Source organism: Borostomias antarcticus (genome assembly GCF_949987555.1).
Source record: "Borostomias antarcticus genome assembly, chromosome: 3".
Taxonomy (NCBI): domain Eukaryota; kingdom Metazoa; phylum Chordata; class Actinopteri; order Stomiiformes; family Stomiidae; genus Borostomias; species Borostomias antarcticus.
In genome coordinates, this window is record NC_140236.1 from 12,060,887 (window position 1) to 12,079,645 (window position 18,759).

The following is an 18,759-nucleotide window of genomic DNA, read 5'->3' on the forward strand; positions in this document are numbered from 1 at the left end:
CACCCACCGGCGGTATAGAAAATCCAGCAGGAGAAGTAAATATAAAGGGAAGGAGCCGGTCCAAGAATGGCAAATGTTGTTTTCTATTAATTTGTGTATCCGCCCAGTGATTCTGATCCACATCAAAATTTAATGTGTTCTAACTTGGCCCATGCTACACCCCTCCACCCCATGAAAATCGCTCTGGTAGTTTTTGTATAATCCTGCAATGTGACCGTACAAATGAACGAACAAAATAACACACACGACCGAAAATATACACCCCGCCAGCGGTCGCTGGGCGGAGCCAATAAACTGGAAGAAGAGACTCACATCTTTGTTGGTGACGTCAGCTTGGACCAGCGTCCCGTTGAGACAGGGCTCCACATAGTGCAGGCCTTCATTGTACTGAAACAAACACACAACCACAACATCACCTGTCTAGAGCCAGGCACACACACACACACATACACACACACACACACACACACACACACACACACACATAACCAACCAACCACAACATCACCTGTCTAGAGCCAGGCGCACACACACACACACACACACACACACACACACACACACACACACAAACAACCACAACATAATTTGTCTGGAGCCAGGTGTGTGTGCGTGTGCATGCATGTGTGTGTCTATTTGTGTCTATGTACAGGGTGTTGAGTGTGTGTTTGTGCAGAACAGCATGTATTATCGAGACCCATCTTACTTTATTTTGCTAATTTCTCATGAAAACACACACACACACACACACACACACACACACACACACTCCCGGTGCCTGACTGTTCCAGTTAATGCTGCACAGTAATGCTTTAAATGCTTCATTTAAAGCATGACTATAAATTAGACTTCAGACTTCAAAGAGTCAATGAGAAAGTGATGGTGACGTATTGTAACTCTAGTTCTATGAGTGGAGTGAAGCCCCACAGGGCTCCTATTGGCTAGTGAATCCTAGCCAGCTACATTGACTGAAGAGCTGTGTCCAACCAGGTCCGGTGCACCACTGTATAAGCGGGCTTCGCCTACACATCTGCTCCTAGCCCAAACTTTCAGTGGGCAGACTGTGGATTCAGCAAAGTCTGCACCCTGTGGGGCTACGCCCCACTCATAGAACTAGGGTAACAATACATAACCCTCATTCTATGTCACGGAACTCCGCCCCACAGCGCAAGAACCTATTGGCATAAGCGGAGCTACATGACCGTCGCCATACACTCTTTCTGGACCCATTACCAAAACTGGTCAGCCAGGACACAAGCCAGTGCTCCAAGGTGAGACCATACCAAACGTTGGCCCAACCCAAGCACTGGCCCCTACCCACGCACTCAGCTTATCCCAGCCGAGGGCAAGGAGAGGTAAGTGAAGGGAGAGCCGGACCGGAAGCAGTTACATCGTAACATAACCCGTCTGAGCCTCTCCCAGCCCCAAAGGGACAGGAGTGGATTGTTACTCACCAGGCGGTCCAGCCCTGAGACAACATGTCTAATGCAGACTCCCACTGGCGGCTGTGTTCAGCACAGGCAACGCCACAGAGACAGATGACATGGAGAAAAGATAATAACAGACAAAAGGAGACGGTGACGACCGAGTCGCCGCTGCACAAATGTCTTCCACAGACACACCACTGAACAGGGCAACCGACGTGGCCACGCCCCTTACAGAGTGTGCTTAAACAGCCCCAGGCAGAGGGCGACCCGTGGTCTCATAAGACATGGAGATGCTCTCACCAATCCATTGGGAGAGACGCCGTTTGGATAGCGGTGAACCCACCTTCCCCGGGCCGTGACACACCAACAGCTGGGGGGTAGTTCGGACCGCAGCCATGCGCTGAGCATAACAAGTCAGCGCACGCACAGGACACAATGAGTTTAAACAAGCCTCTTCCTCACTCGCATGAGGCAGAGGATAGAAGGCTCTCGGCTCCAAATCATGGGCGATGAACGTGCCCCTGACAACATTCAGAACGAAATGTGGATCCGTGCGCAAAACAGCCTTGCTCCCATCACCCGTGATGAGGAAGACTGTCAGCGCTCTCAGATCACTGACCCCTCTGGCCGATGTCAAATCAAGGCGCAATGCGGCCTCGATAGAGAGCAACTGGAGGGAAACCTGCTCCATCGGTTCAAACGGCGTTCCACAGCGCGTTCAGAACCAAAAGCAAATTGGGGCAGGAAGCAGAGGCTCTCACGAGCTGGGCAATGGCGCCGGCGCAGGGAAGCCAGTCGTCATTACATCGTTCCAGCCGGCAACTCTGGTACATTAGCTCTAACGAAGGAACGTAGGGGAGGGCTCAGGGAAGCAGGTGGGCCCCATCCCGTTGTCACGAACGTCTCCAGGATAGGCATGGTCGAGAGAAGAGGAAGCGCAGGCTTGGAGGTTGACCCGTAGCGGACGGAGGTCCAGAGAGGCAGCCCCTTCGCAGCCACAACCTCTGAGAGGGGAACGTACAAGATGATGCGCAGCTTCTTCCAGTAGCTTCGGCGGATCGCGGTCGAAGACCCAGGATCACCGGATGACGAGCCACTAGCGTCCTGGGCGTCTGAGGGCGAGTCGTCGTCGGCCTCAGAAAACTCCTTGTCCTTCCCTCATCGTCAGACGGAGGGAGGAACATCATCGGTGCAGACCGCTGAAGGGGAACGCCGACATCTTCACCCCCCATCTGAGCCACCCTTCGTGGGTGCAGGATCTTGGTTCCCCAGCGATGGTGGTAGGCAGTGGAAGAACTGCGCCAGGGGAAGCCTCCAGAGGCTCACGTTGAACGCTGGTCTGGCAGTCAGGAGCGCCCCGGCGTGCTGCGGCCCCATGCAGCGGAGCAGAGTGGATGTCCCACTATGTCACTATAGTCCCCCTATATCTGATGACAAACCTACGCTCCAATTAAAAAAGACATTTCACACAGATAATATGATTACATTATCAAATGATAATGAAGACTTTGCTGCATTGAGGCTGACACAGGGTTGTTAGATGTGAAATATCACCAGGCAGAGATGCAACACACACACGCGTGGTTTAGATATATACAGCTATAAACGGTGTAGTCCAAATCCATGAACCATTAAAAATACAGCTGCATATTCAAACATAGGTTGACCTGCCGCACTAATCCGATAAGACATTTTATAGATTAGGCATTATAGACTAGGCTAGCCTATCCATGAACAGTTAACATCCTGTACAACTTTATAGATTAGGCTAGCCTATCCATGAACATTTAACATGCAACATTATAGACTAGGCTATCCTATCCATGAACATTTAACAAGGAACATTATAGATTAGGCTAGCATATCCATGAACATTTAACATACAACATTATAGATTAGGCTAGCATATCCATGAACTTGGCAAGCAGCAACGTTTCTCAAGTCACTAATGTTAGCTAGCCATTCCATAGATCTATGGATTTGTAAGCATGTTCCATCAGCAGAATTTATATCCGTTGCAGTAGCCGTAGATTAGTGTAACGTAAGGCTAACGTTAGCTACAGCAGCGCAACATCACATCTTCAGAGATCTCAAGAAGTGAGAATCACAGCCAGAAATCAGTACAACAAGAACATTACCAACCCTAATCTACCCAAACATAAACATTACAACCCCTAACCTAAATATTTGATTTCCATGCCTAAACTTGACCCTTGCCTTCCAGTTTAATGGAAAAAAAGTAAAGCTTTTTTCTCTACTGCGACAACCAACATGTCAATGAGCAGGTCGAAATGATCACACACACACACATGCACACACACACGCACGCACGCACGCGCGCACACACACACACACACACACACACACAGGTCAGGGGTCAGACTCACAGCGATGATGTTGAAGAAGTCATCGTCTCCCAGTGTGTCCAGGATAGAGGAGACGGTTTGTCTGGCGATGGTCAGCCTGAGTCCCTTCATACTACCACTCACATCCACCAGAATCACGACATCCTTAGGAGACGTAGCAGCCTGGATGTACCTACATACACACACACACACACACACACACACACACACACACACACAGAGACACACAGCAAGTTTGAGAGACTCCATACAGTCATGCTTGTGTGAGAGTCACATGACACAGCTGAGAACTGTCCTCACCATTTGCGGTTGCGACAGTCGAAGGCGATGACACCATGCTCATCCGGCTTCCACTTGATCCCTGCAGGAGAGAGACACGTGAGAGAGACAAGTGAGAGACATGAGAGAGAGACATGAGAGATGTGAGAGAGAGACATGAGAGAGAGACAAGAAAGACAGACGTGATAAGAACATCTGTAAGAAGACTACTAAACCACTAGCCTGGCGTCACCAGCCTGATCTCACAAGCTCACATTCGAATTTCACTCCGCAGATCAGTCTGGACATCCAACCGTTCTAACGGAATCCGCTCAAACAGAAATTTGTTTGTGCCAATCACAAGCGTTTATCTAATATTGGGCGGGTTTAATAAGATGACGGAACAGAGCAGTGCCGTAGAGGCATTTTTGTTGATTGGTTGTAGGTCTATTCAATTACGTCCAGAGGCATTTTGATCTACGCCCGTTGGTAACGCCCCTTAGGAATGGGAAAGCAACTGTGAGTTTCCAGACCGTTCGCATTTTTGCTAATTGGGTCTGGCAAAGCCAGGCTAACTAAACACATATGATATAAACCTCTGGTAGGAGAGTACTGAACATATAAGATATAAACCTCTGGTAGGAGAATACTGAACACATCTGATATAAACCTCTGAGAAGAACACTGGAGAATACTGAGAGAGAATACTGAACGCATCTGATATAAACCTCTGGTAGGAGACTACTAAACACCTCTGATATAAACCTCTGGAAGGAGAATACTGAACACATTTGATATAAACCTCTGAGAAGAATACTGAACACATCTGATATAAACCTCTGGTAGGAGACTACTGAAGACATCTGATATAAACCTCTGGAAGGAGACTACTGAACACATCTGATATAAACCTCTGGTAGGAGACTACTGAACACATCTGATATAAACCTCTGAGAAGAATACTGAACACATCTGATATAAACCTCTGGTAGGAGACTACTGAACACATCTGATATAAACCTCTGGAAGGAGACTACTGAACACATCTGATATAAACCTCTGAAAGGAGACTACTGAACACATCTGATATAAACCTCTGGAAGGAGACTACTGAACACATCTGATATAAACCTCTGAAAGGAGACTACTGAACACATCTGATATAAACCTCTGGAAGGAGACTACTGAACACATCTGATATAAACCTCTGGAAGGAGACTGATGAATGTTATTATGTAACCACCCATAACCCTAACTACCCTAACCTTGTCTCTATCTGTTCCCTTCTGTAATTGTAATGTATAATTGAGATATATTGTCACATCACTGCGCAACAAGTAAAATTATAAGACTTTTGCTCTGCTGTCTTACACAGGGTCTGCCCCCTCTGGAGACGGCCGGTAGTGCCTTGGCTCTGCTGGGTCTTGAACCAGCAACCACCTACCGCCCTTCTATCCTCTTCTCCATCCCACCCTGCTCTCCTCCTCCCTCTCCTCCTCTCTCTCCTCTGTGAGCCTCCAGGTTCCGGCTGTCACTCATTCTGACAAAACGCTCCCCTCTGTCCCCCACTCTGCCTCAGGGAGACAGCTTCAGCCAAGCTAATTACAAACACACACATACACACACATATGCACACACACACACACATACACACACACATACACACGTATGCACACACAGACACATGCATGCACACACACGCACGCGCATGTACGCACACACACAAGCACAAACACACACTCTCTCTCTCCTATCTTTCTTTTGCTCTCTCTCACTCACTCTCACAAACACAGACTTGCAAACACTCACATCCACACACACACAAATATACACACACACACACACACACACACACTTACCTGGGTACTGTCTGAAGAAGCCCTTGGCACTGCCAAAGTACTGCCATATGAGCGATGGGTCTCTCTCAAAGTTGTCCACAAACACTTTATTCAAGGCTTCAGACCAGTAGACTCCATTTACTATAGCAGAGTCTAAGAGAGAGAGGGGGGGGGGGGGGCAGAGAGAGAAGAATGTGGTACGCTAAAGCATTATGGAACGAGAAGCAGTGGGATGTCACGGATATCGCCGCGGCCAGCGGGGTGTAACGGCACTCCGCTGTGCGTCGTGCCTAACCACTCCCGCTAGCCGTGGCGATATCCGTGACATCCCACGGCTTCGAGTTCCATAATGCTTTTATACAACGGTTGCCACATTTATCCGTCAATATTTCAAAAAGAAAGATAATACGAACTTTAAAATGTATTTTTAATGGAACTATTTGTTAATCATTTGCGGATACTTCCGCTGAAAAAGGGAATGTTGCCAGGCAACAATGCTACAGCACATCTTTGTAAATATTGATCTGGACACTGCCACGGCTACTTATAAGAGGTGGATTGATATTAAAAGATGTGCGAACATTCCATTTTATCGTGGAGATATTGTGGTTATCGCCACGGCTGGAATGCAAACTGACCAATAGAGACAATGGACCGGATCTATACCGTTGTATAAAATATAATATGTCACACAAAGTATAGGCTATGGTTCAGCTTTGCCTGTTCAGACTACATAAATTCAGGCCGATTTTGGACCGATTTTTCGTCGCTGACAAAATGGCATTGGGCACAAATATGAACGTCGGGAACGATGAACCCCGTGTGACATAATTGAAGAACAACTATGACACCCTGACGAAAAGTCTGGCATGTCAGAATTAGTTTGGATCTCTTGCGACCATGCCTGTGACATACCTTGACATTTACAATAGGATGACAGTGTTCTTTACATTAACACATTTGTTACCTCAAGTTCTCCTTGAAGGATAGACATTTAGTCATGCCTGGCCGGCACCTTCAAGGATAGACAGCTCATACTGTCCATATAGTACCTGATGCAGGAACGGGCCCACATTCATTTTTTCTTCATTATTTTTTTCTTCTTTGAGTCTGAGCACAAGAACGCCACCATCACACACAGTGCTTCTTCCACGACTGACAAGTTCTTGACTCGACTCCCCAACTACCTGAAGTCGCGCAATGAAGCGACTGGTGTGAAACCGCATACAATGATTGGTCGCAGTCATTTCTTGCTGTATTGCCTCTCCCGGCCAAGACATGGCAAGAATTTATGGAACTTTGATCGCCTAATCTGACATGGTGACTATCGGGAAAGACACAAATATTGTGTAGTCTGAACCCGGCTTTACACACGCAGAGGCCAGAGATCACCTAACACACACACACACACACACACACACACACAGACCAGCCAATCTAACACACACAGACCATAGGTTTGGTAGGGGGACATCCCTGAAGCAAATAAGCAAACGTTACCCCAGCAATGCTGAAAAAAGAAGGACACAGGAGTAAACTCATGAATAGTAGGGTCTAGAACCTTACTTTTATGACTATCCTCTGGCTAACAGGTTTTGATCTGATTTGAGTTCTATGGACCTTTTATTTAAAAAATTACCTCCCAGCCCCTTCCCAAAAATCCTGTCATTTTTTGCCTTTACCTAAGGTTCAAAGCCACCTAGAATCATGTACAATATGAAGACACTTTGGTAGAGTAGGCTAGTATTGATAAAAGTATCAATAAGTATCGGTATCGATGCCGGTATAGATAAAATCCTAACGATTATATGATTATGATATATGTAATTTAACAAATCTCAAACACCAGATCTTACCTTCCCGTACAAAAGTTACGATCTACTGGATGGTGGCCATCTTGGATTTCTGTGTCAAAATGATAATAATGTCAAACTGACTTCAGAATCTGAATCATCATGGTAGAAAAAGTGTCTTCATACATGATTCTAGGTGCTCTGGTTCAAAAGAAAATGTTTAAAGATGGCACCAGCAGGTATTTTGGATTTGCCCCTCTGGTAAAAAAAAAAAAAAAAAAGCCAGGATTTTTGGGAGGGGGCTCAGGGCTACTTTTTTTTTTTTTTTTATTTTTTTATAAAAGGTCCATAGAACTCACTGAACATGGCGTTACTCTACTCAAGGTAGCTAACAGTTATATAACTGACGTCTTGTTATTATCGGCAGCATTGGTATCTTTAGTAGAGGGACTAGTATCAGTGTAATGCTATCTTTCCAGTCAGTAAAAATACCAGTAGATCCTTTAATAAATACTGATTGAAAAGGGTGGAGAACAAGGGATGTTTAGGGCCCCATGTCTGTGTTTGCCTTAGGCCCGAAAATGAGTAAATCCACCCCTGACTGTATCCACTAGCTCCCGCCCAGGAGAACACCAAACAGAGAAAGAGAGACAGAGAGAAGACAGACATAAGAAGAGAAATAGGAGAGGGATATGAGGAAAAGGAGATGATAGACTTGAGATGAGGAGAGAGAGGAGAGGGGGGGCAGAGGCCTGTTTGTATCTGGAGTCTCCCTGGTTATCCATCTATCCAAAAGGATAGTGATGGGGCACATCCACATTATTAAATCCCCTTCAATTTGCAGGCTGAGGGAATTGTGAATGTGATTGGGTGGACGAAAGCAGAGTGGAGGAGAGGAGAAGAGTGGAGAGAAGAGGAGAGGATAAGAGGAGAGTGGAGAGGCGTGGATGTGAGAGAAAAGGAGAGGAGGGGAGGGGAAGGAAGGGGAGGGGAGGGAAGAGAGGAGAGGGGATCAGACAGACAGACAGACGGACAGGGTGACTGATTGGTAGGCAAGTAAGTTAGAGTAAAAACCATACAAATTATTATTCTTTATAGCTTAATGAAACAGAAACATCTCAATTATTAACTGACTAAGTGTGTCTACACTTCCCATCCACACGAGATGAGCTCCTGTCCCTTTAAACATCAATTTATATTCCTCTCCACTAATTCACTACATAATTCAATCTGATCAAAGTAGGTTGCATGGAGTGTGTGTGTGTGTCTGTGTGAGTGAGTGTGTGTGTGTGTGTGTGTATGTGTGCATGTGTGTGTGTGTGTGTGTGTGTGAGAGAGAGAGAGAGAGAGAGAGAGAGAGAGAGAGAGAGGGTGTGTGTGTGTATAGATTACAAGAGTGTAGATTAGACTTCTGACTTGAAATTAACTTGCCGTTATCTAAGTACGATGGTGGGGAAGGGTCATGGTCAGGGTTAATGAGATGGGTTAGGGTTACGCTCCCACATACAGGAAAAACATCACTGCTGATTGGAGCTAGAGCCCATAAAAAGCAGTGCCTATTGGAGAGCCATTTTGCCCCGGGACTAAATGTCGATTGTAACCTTTCACAATGAGGATAAAAGGCAGATGTGAGCTGAGTTGCTGAGTTTTTTTGGCCAGTGTAAAAGGGGTTTTAGTCATGCCTGGTACCACGATAGAACGGTTAACAGTACAAATATCTGCATATTCAAGATGGAGAAATTATTCTCCTTCTAATACACCCACTAATCTATTATAACAGTGACTACCCCACTACCAAATAGATTCCGGTTCTATGCCCTTTTTCTGCCCATGTGTGTGTGTGTGTGTGTGTGTGTGTGTGTGTGTTTGTGTGTTACAACGGCTGTGCTTGGCGTGGCCAGAAGATAGATGTGCAACCTGTTCTTCATCTTCAGAGGAAAGAAGTTCTGCTATTACAGATCCAGCTCTGTTATTACAAGGGCTGTACCTGACTCAACATGTTTTTATACAGTTTTTCGCATAGCCTACATTAGGGTTGGGTGATTTAGCGATAGTCTCCTCAACTGCGCATTTCAAAACGTGCGCGAATAGGATCATGCGTTGGGCAGCAGTCAACAAGGAAATATTTTGTCTGTCACTAAAGCATTTTCGGATGTAAGAGTTCAATCTGTCTATTGGGAAAAAAAGAGGATATCTTAGTTAATATAAGAAGATTGATTGAGGAAAGCAGTTCTGTGTTGTGATATTCCGTTTGGGGCTAGGCTAGACGCACAGCGGAGGGGAGCGGTTCCCTGCCTTCTTCCATCCGCTATATCAGTCATAAGTCTCCTTTTACTACACAACAAATAGCTAAGGTAATAGCCTAGGTCTAAAACGAATGATTGGCCTGTCCTTTATAAATGGCAAGGAAGATGAGCGGTCTTAGCCCATCTTGACAGTGGAGCAAGAAAACACCTGCTCGACTTCAAGAATCTCAGTCGACTTAAGGGTCTCCAACTGATGATTTGAATCGTCGACTTTCAGGGGGCAGCCCTAGTTATTACACATTCAGCTCTGCTACATGTATTACACATTCAGCTCTGTTATTACACATTCAGCTCTGTTATTACACATTCAGCTCTGTTATTACACATTCAGCTCTGCTATTACACATTCAGCTCTGTTATTACACATTCAGCTCTGTTATTACACATTCAGCTCTGTTATTACACATTCAGCTCTGCTATTACACATTCAGCTCTGTTATTACACATTCAGCTCTGCTATTACACATCCAGCTCTGCTATTACAGATTCAGCTCTGTTATTACACATTCAGCTCTGCTATTACAGATTCAGCTCTGTTATTACACATTCAGCTCTGTTATTACACATTCAGCTCTGTTATTACACATTCAGCTCTGTTATTACACATTCAGCTCTGTTATTACACATTCAGCTCTGCTGTTACAGATTCAGCTCTGTTGTTACGCATTCGGCTCTGATATTACACTTTCAGCTACAGTATGTTATTAAAGGTCCAACTCTGCTATTACAGATTAAACTCAGTTAATACAGATTTAACCTCAGCGGAGAACACGAGGGATATCTTATAGAACACGAGGGATATCTTATAGACCACCATAGCTTCTCCTGATGCCTGTCTTTCTCTGTTCTCAACAGAAAAACATCACTTTCCAGATATTCATGAACATGTTTTGGGAACCATTTCAAACGGAACTTGACCTGCCTCTCCACCCAGCACGGTGGGTCTGTGCGTCTCAGTCTGGAGAACAAAGACCCTCCCCACCACAGAGCTCCCTGAAGACCCAGCAGCCAATTCACCCAGATTAACACCCACCACTAACAAAGCAGGCAGATTTAAAACTGAAATCTTTCACTCAGATTAACACTCACCACTAACAAAGCAGGCAGATTTAAAACACTTAAATCTTTCTTTGCCTCAGTGTCCCTCGTTGTCTTTCTCTCAAATGCTTTCTCTCTCTCTCTCTCTCTTTTTCTGTTTATTTTTCTCTCTTCTCTCTCACCCAGATGTAATTAGTATTTCTCTCCCTGTCTCTCTCTTTCACTCCCAACCTCTTTCTCTCTGTCTCCCTCTCCCAGCTATAATTAATCTTTCCCTTGGACTCTCCATCAGTCTGACTTAACCTACTTTCTCTCGTTTTCTACCTCCCTCTCTCCCTCCATTTCAGAATCCCTTATTTTCTTCTAGTCTCTTAAGCTGACGTGACATCCTTTCCTTCCACTGAGCCCAGTACAAGGATAGGACTTTATGTGTTGGACATTAGTGGATGATTAATTAACATGATCACTGATTATATAATAACTAATTAAGTGACTGTGTGGTAGGGGATGAATCAAAGGAGTTATGATTAATGTGATGAATTCCTCTGTCTCCTAAATGCACACACACTATCCACTACATATACACATAACCACACTAAACACTATTGACACATATACACTACACACACTCTAAACACTATAGACACATATACACTAAACACACTCTAAACACTATAGACACATATACACTACACACTCTAAACACTACAGACACATATAAACACGCTGTACACCGCTGACAGATATACTGTACGCACACACTGTGGACAGATATACACACACTGTACACCGCTGACAGATATACACACAAACACATTAGAGGACATCCCTCCTACTGTAGGTTCAACTAAATCAGAAACTCCACAGAAAAGTGAAGAATATGTACCCTATTTGAACTGCAGTATGTGTCCACGTATAGAGTATAAGACCTATTTGAACTGCAGTATGTGTCCACGTATAGAGTATATGCCCTATTTGAACTGCAGTATGTGTCCATGTATAGAGTATAAACCCTATTTGAACTGCAGTATGTGTCCATGTATAGAGTATATACCCTATTTGAACTGCAGTATGTGTTCATGTACAGTATAGAGTATAAACCCTATTTGAACTGCAGTATGTGTCCATGTATAGAGTATATACCCTATTTGAACTGCAGTATGTGTTCATGTACAGTATAGAGTATATACCCTATTTGAACTGCAGTATGTGTCCATGTATAGAGTATATACCCTACGGTACACTATGGCCCTATACACTATGGCAGCGTCAGGGATGTGATCATATGAACCTGGGTAGAGGGGTGTGTGAACCGTGTTTCCATAGCTGGACAAGCGCTCTAGGTTGTTTCCCACGCTTCCTGCACCTGATAGCCTGGACAAAGGTGAGCGTTCCTTTGACAATGTCAAAAATGTCCAGGGGTAGATTCCAGGGGTAGATTCCCTGATATTCAGGAGCTCCTCTCTGGTGAGGGAATTCCTGGACAACTACCGCGGCATCAGCCTGACCTGTATCACTGCAAAGATGTACAATAGCATAATACTCCACAGGCTGCGGAGCGCCATCGACCCGCACTTGAGAGAGAACCAGAATGGCTTTCGAGAGGGGAGGTCCACAGTAAGTCAGATCTTGGCCCTAAGGAGGATCATCGAGGAGGTGAAGAAGAACAACATGACCGCAGTTTGTGATTTATTGATTTAAAAAAGGCATTTGACTCAATACATAGAGGTGTCATGATGAAAAACCTCAAGGCCTATGGTGTTCCTCCCAATTAACTTCAGACCATAGAGACCATGTATTCTAACACAGGGGCAAGGGTTGTGACGCCGGACGGCAACAGTGAGGATTTTGACATCATGGCGGGAGTGTTACAAGGGAACACCATTGCACCCTTTCTCTTTATAATAGTCCTGGACTATGCACTGAGGCGAGAGAGGAGGATCTTGGCTTCACTATAACACCTAGGAGGTATCCCACTGTACAGTAGTCCTAACAGACCTGGACTACGCCGACGACATCAGCCTGATATCTAACCACGTGAGGCAAGAACAAGAGCTCCTGACCAGAGAGGAAAAGGAATGTGCCAAGGTGGTCTTGGTCTGAACAAGACAGTGGCGTGCACAGACATTTTGGGGGGCAGGTGCTCAGTGAAAAATTAGGGCACCTTGCGCGGCGAGATGTTAATGGGGGGGTGGGTGTGCTGACAGATCATTTGTATTTTGATTGTCGCGCAAGTTGTTGACGGGGGGGGTGACAGACTTTTTTTTGATTGTCGCGCAAGCTTAAGTATACTGATAGCTTCACATGCTGTACCAACAACAAATTCGACCGACATTGGTCGTATGGTGGTCATCATTATGTTAAATCCTAGCGTCTAGCTTGTGGGCAGTCGGCTAATTTATGCTCAGCTGTTTGGCGCTGTATGAGACTTACTTCACAACAGAGACAAATAAATGCAAGTTATAGTTTTGCAACTGAGGCTTAGGGGGCAAACAATACACTCGTTTCGTTTATGTGTTAGTTACCTGGCTGGTTAGCCGTCATCACTCAGGCACTCTGGATGGGGAAAGGGCAGGAGTAGCGCGCCTCCGTTTGTGTCCGCTTTTCGCGTTTACCGTTGACAACGGAAGAGAGGGAGGGGAGGGGCACGGATTTTGGGGCATTATTATTACACGCTTTTAATCGAGAATCGATCGATGTCACCATGGGCCACATACAGTAGGCCTACACTGTTAAATAAAATAAAAAAGTAGCTTTCAAAAGGGCACTTGCCTTGTCCAGAGGGCAAAGGGCAGGTGCTCTAGCACCACCTCATGTCTATCTGTGCACGTACCTGACCCTGGAACATCTGCCCCTAATGACAGCTGAAGGTACTGCTCTGAAGGAGGTTAAGGACTTCTAATACCTGGGCGCTTCGGTCAACTCAACAGCAGCAATGTGTGAAAATCCAACCTCCCCTGTGAAACTAAGCTCCACTTCTTCGACACCACCGTGGAGGCCGTTCTCCCAACCTGGTCTCACCCGGTAGACGTCAGAATTCAACGTTTGTCCATCGCCTCCAAACGTCATATATAGACGGCATCATACAGTTATAAACGTCGGCAGACGACGTGGGATAGGACTAAGTTTTTGATAGGTTGTTGTCAGAGTTTTGTGATTGGTTGTTCACATTGGAACACGTGATGGAAGAGGGGTATAAATTTGCGAGCGCTTATGAGGGTGGTTTGAGTGGGTCAAGTGCAAAACTAGCAAACAAAACAACTAGCAAACATTCGTACTGTCATTATTATTAACTAGCTCACATTCTTACTGTCATTATTATTAGCTAGCATTAGCTACTGTTCTTATAGCTCATGTTCTAACGTGGACACAGGGATCAGGCAAATTTACGAAACTGGACCCAGGAGTGGAGCTACTCGGACGGCGCTTAGTGGGCGCGCTCCGCATATACCTGGCGGTGCCTGGAGGCGTGCGGGCACGCAGGGGAATTGCTCAATGCTCGCTGCCCGAGTGCCTCCACGCATATACGTTATTTGCATCATTTGTATGATGCCGTCTAGAACCTGGTCTCACCCGGCAGACGGCAGAATTCGACGTATGATGCCGTCTATATATGACGTTTGGAGGCGATGGACAAACGTCGAATTCTGACGTCTGTCGGGTGAGACCAGGTTGGTTCTTCTGTATGGCTGTGAGTGCTGGACCCTGAGCCACTCCCTGCAGAGGTCGCTGGACAGATGCTACACCAGAATGCTATGTGCAGCACTGGACATAAGTTATAATGCTCACGTCAAATTTGAAGATCTGTACGGAGAGAGGCCAAGGGTGAGTGGGAAGTTATCAGCAAAGAGAATGAGGCTGGCTGGACACTGCTACACACACCGTGAGCTTCCGGCCAGCAAGCCTGGTGATATGGGAGTCGCGAGGACGTCCTACTAAAACATTCGTGGACATAATCAAGATGGATGCGGGAGTGGAGACCACCGATGAGATCGGCAGATGTATCGAGGACCGGTATAACTGGAGACAAAGAAGGGAGGCCCGTCTGTGGACGACCTGATGAGTGCTGTTGAATGGAACTTTGTTGTACATATTAGTTCTACGGAATGTACCTTTATTGTACATGTTGGTGGGCACCTGCACCACGCTGAGACTGAGGTTGACAGACAGGTTGTTGAAGTGGTCGTTGGGCTCCAGGATGAACTCTCCTCCCAGCTCCACTTTGTTGCCCTCCTCATCCACCTCGTTGATCAGCACGGCGTTGTAGTACTCATACTAGAGAGAGACAGAGATCAGCACAGCGTTGTAGTACTCATACTAGAGAGAGACATCAGCACAGCGTTGTAGTACTCATACTAGAGAGAGACGAAGAGAGATCAGCACAGCGTTGTAGTACTCATACTAGAGAGAGACAGAGATCAGCACAGCGTTGTAGTACTCATACTAGAGAGAGACAGAGAGAGATCAGCACAGCGTTGTAGTACTCATACTAGAGAGAGACGGAGAGAGATCAGCACAGCGTTGTAGTACTCATACTAGAGAGAGACAGAGAGAGATCAGCACAGCGTTGTAGTACTCATACTAGAGAGAGACGGAGAGAGATCAGCACAGCGTTGTAGTACTCATACAAGAGAGACAACATGAATATGATACTACTATATAGTACATAATAGAGAAATGTGTACTGATGGGAATAGACAACATGAATATGACACTAATACATACAGTAGTACATATCCAGTAGTATGAATATGACACTAGTACATAGTACATATCATAGTGTACTAGTATAATAGTATGTGTGCATGATATCCAGTATAATCCAGTTCATCGTCGTGTTGGGAACAGTCAGTGAGCAGCAGAGTCCAGGACTGCGTTCAACCATTTACTTGGTCCTTCAGGTCCACACCAAACACAGTGGCTGCCTTCTGAATCGCATACTTCTCCTTTTTTCTACCAGTACGTTCTACAGTCGCTCCTAGAAAACAGTTGTGGGTCAGAATAGCCAGAAAAGTCTGCTGGCTTGCATACTACAAAATACGACCGGATGTAGTAGGACATCCTGGTATTTATGCCATACTGCATGTGGCATACTATGTATTGGGACATACTACTTCCTTTTTTGGCATATTATATAGTATGGAAGTATGCCATTCGGAACGGAGCCAGTGTCATGCTGTCATGGGTGCTCAGGGGTGAGAGATGTGTAGCACAGGAAGCCCCATGTAAGACTCCAGCATGGGTGTGTCCATCTAGTGGACAGGTAAATACATTACACAGGACACCAGAGAGAGACACTCTGGGCCTGATCTACTACTCTGGGCCTGATCTACTAAAGGTTTGCACGTATAAAAATGTGTGCAAATGCCTTAGTACCCGCAAAGAAATATGCATGTATGAACGGTGTGCAAGGGGGCATCCTTTGTGCATCCTTCAAGTGCGCAAATTAACACGCGCTATCCAATTAGTACGTTTGGCCGACATGAATATGTAATAAGGGGCGTGCGTCCCCTAGCGTGCAAAATATGGGAGGAGAAAATGCAAATACGTAATTGTAGTACGTGCACTGTGACTTATCAAGCCTGAAAGCTAATTGAGTGGTGGCGTTTGCAATTTAGTACCTTGGAAGGGCAGGTACTATTTGGCTCCGTGCAATTGCGCACACACATGGCGGCCGTTATAAGGAGAAGACAAAGGAGGCGAGCAAGCCGGGAACGGGTGTTTTCCATCCGTGTGACAATGTTTGGGATGTCAGAGGAGAGGATAATCCAAACATATCACTTATCTAGCTATTCCATTCTGGAGCTATTAGATGAATTAAGGGCTGATTTGGAGCCAGTCACAAGAAGAAGTCATGCCATACCTGCAATAACCAAACTTCTGGCTACTCTCCATTTTTTCGCATCTGGTTCATTCCAGCGTACAGTAGCTCTCGGTGCTGGGATTTCCCAAAACAGTTTCTCATCTGTGCTTTCCCAAGTATTGGATGTCATGTTGCGCAGGATTGGCCAGTATATAAAGTTTCCCCGTACCCAGGATGCACTGATCAAAACCAAGCAAGGCTTTTACGCGGTAGCTGGTTTCCCCAGAGTCTATACAATTACAAAGTCTACTATGTGCTCTTTATTTTGTATTGTATTTTGTATATGCAATGTATAAATGTGAATGAATGTTGGTGGTGGTCGGAGGGGCCGAAATTGTAGGCCTATTCTTTTTGTTTGTGCGCTGCAGTAGGCTTAACTATTTCGTTTTGCAAAACGTTTTATTCGTCAGGCTTCACATACAATCAAAGGTAGGCCTGTTTAACTTTAGTTTTTTTTCCCCAGGTGTGGGTTGGGATAAATTAATGGGTGTGTGTGAGCCGAGGGAGGGGGGAATCCAGTCTCATATAGACCAATGTTTTCCTGGTGTGTTTCGTTTTAGGTTCGGTTAATGTTTAGTCGGTTAACCTGGCCCCTCAAACAGAACCAACGCATCATCTCAGTTCATATTTCATGTTCCTTTTAGGTGACAGCCCTTCCTCTTGACTCCAGCTCGTCCACTAAAACCTCTAATTCGGTCGCCTCAAATTTACTTTTGCGTTGCGCTCCTCTTCAATGGTGCAATTGTGGGATACAACACGCAAAAGCCCTCATTTAAATAGGGTGTTCTTCACACTTTTGCACCTGTTGCCACTCACGCAATTATCTTTGATAGATCATCCGCAAGACGCACTCCAACTACACGTGCAATCTGAAGGACTGCACACACAATTTTGCGCTCTTTATTTGGGATCTTAGTAGATCAGGCCATCATACTGGTGTGAGTAGAAAACAGGATGAATGAGCACAACAGTGATTGCTCCCATTCAAATCAGCTCATACTAGAGAGAGAGAGAGAGAGAGAGAGAGAGAGAGAGAGAGAGGGGGGTGGGGGGGCAGGGGAAGAAGAGAGATAAAGAGAAAGAGAGCAGCATTACATCATGAGTGTGTTTCACATCATGTTTCCATAATTAACTTCCAATCAGAGGGACTAGACTTCTGTGTCTCATAGTAAACAAACTCTCCTCATCTCTCTGTCACACACACATACATACATGCACACACACACACGCACACACCTACAGTACACAAACACACACACATGCACGTGCGCACACACACACATACTGGTGCCTTCCAACGCCTCTGTTCCTTTCTGTGTGTATCCATCCTCAGTCTATCTCCTTCCAGTGCCTGAGTGCTGACTGCAGTCATTGCTGCTGGGGTTCCTGTCTTTGAGGCTACTTGTTACCTCAGCTGTCTGTGTGCATCAAGTAAGTTCACTTTATCGTCATTGCACATGAGAATAAAGTAAACTTGAACTTGATACACACAGACAGCTCAGAGAACAACAAGCAGCCCAGTGAAACCCCAGCAGCAGTGACTGTCATTCAGTTCATTGTGTCCATCTAGACCTTCAACACACACACCCCCATCCTGGCCTAGAGACTGAGACTGATAACCTCCACCCCTACACCTCACCCCATCCCCTAATCCTCCACCCCCCCCTTACTCACCTCCCCAATCCCCCTATCCTCCACCCCCCCAACTCACCTCCCCAATCCCCCTATCCTCCACCCCCCCCTTACTCAATCACCCCCCCAATCCCTTATCCTCCAGCCACTCCCTCTACCCCCCCGCCCCACACACACACACCAAAAAATGGTATAACCTTCATCCTCTCCGAGTGCCCCCTGATCACCCCCATCATTT

At 45.8% G+C, this 18,759-nt stretch overlaps 1 protein-coding gene across 1 annotated transcript in view; it reads right to left on the reverse strand.

The window, feature by feature from the left end:
- cacna2d3a (calcium channel, voltage-dependent, alpha 2/delta subunit 3a) overlaps window positions 1-18,759 on the reverse strand; it is a gene marked incomplete at both ends in the record, with an annotated part of 255,462 nt that overhangs the window by 142,046 nt on the left and 94,657 nt on the right. The window contains 5 exons of the mRNA XM_084436018.1: window positions 313-387; window positions 3,815-3,965; window positions 4,094-4,154; window positions 5,911-6,042; window positions 15,139-15,301. Coding sequence (XP_084292144.1) covers window positions 313-387; window positions 3,815-3,965; window positions 4,094-4,154; window positions 5,911-6,042; window positions 15,139-15,301 — 582 coding nt within the window. The remainder of the gene's footprint in view (window positions 1-312; window positions 388-3,814; window positions 3,966-4,093; window positions 4,155-5,910; window positions 6,043-15,138; window positions 15,302-18,759) is intronic.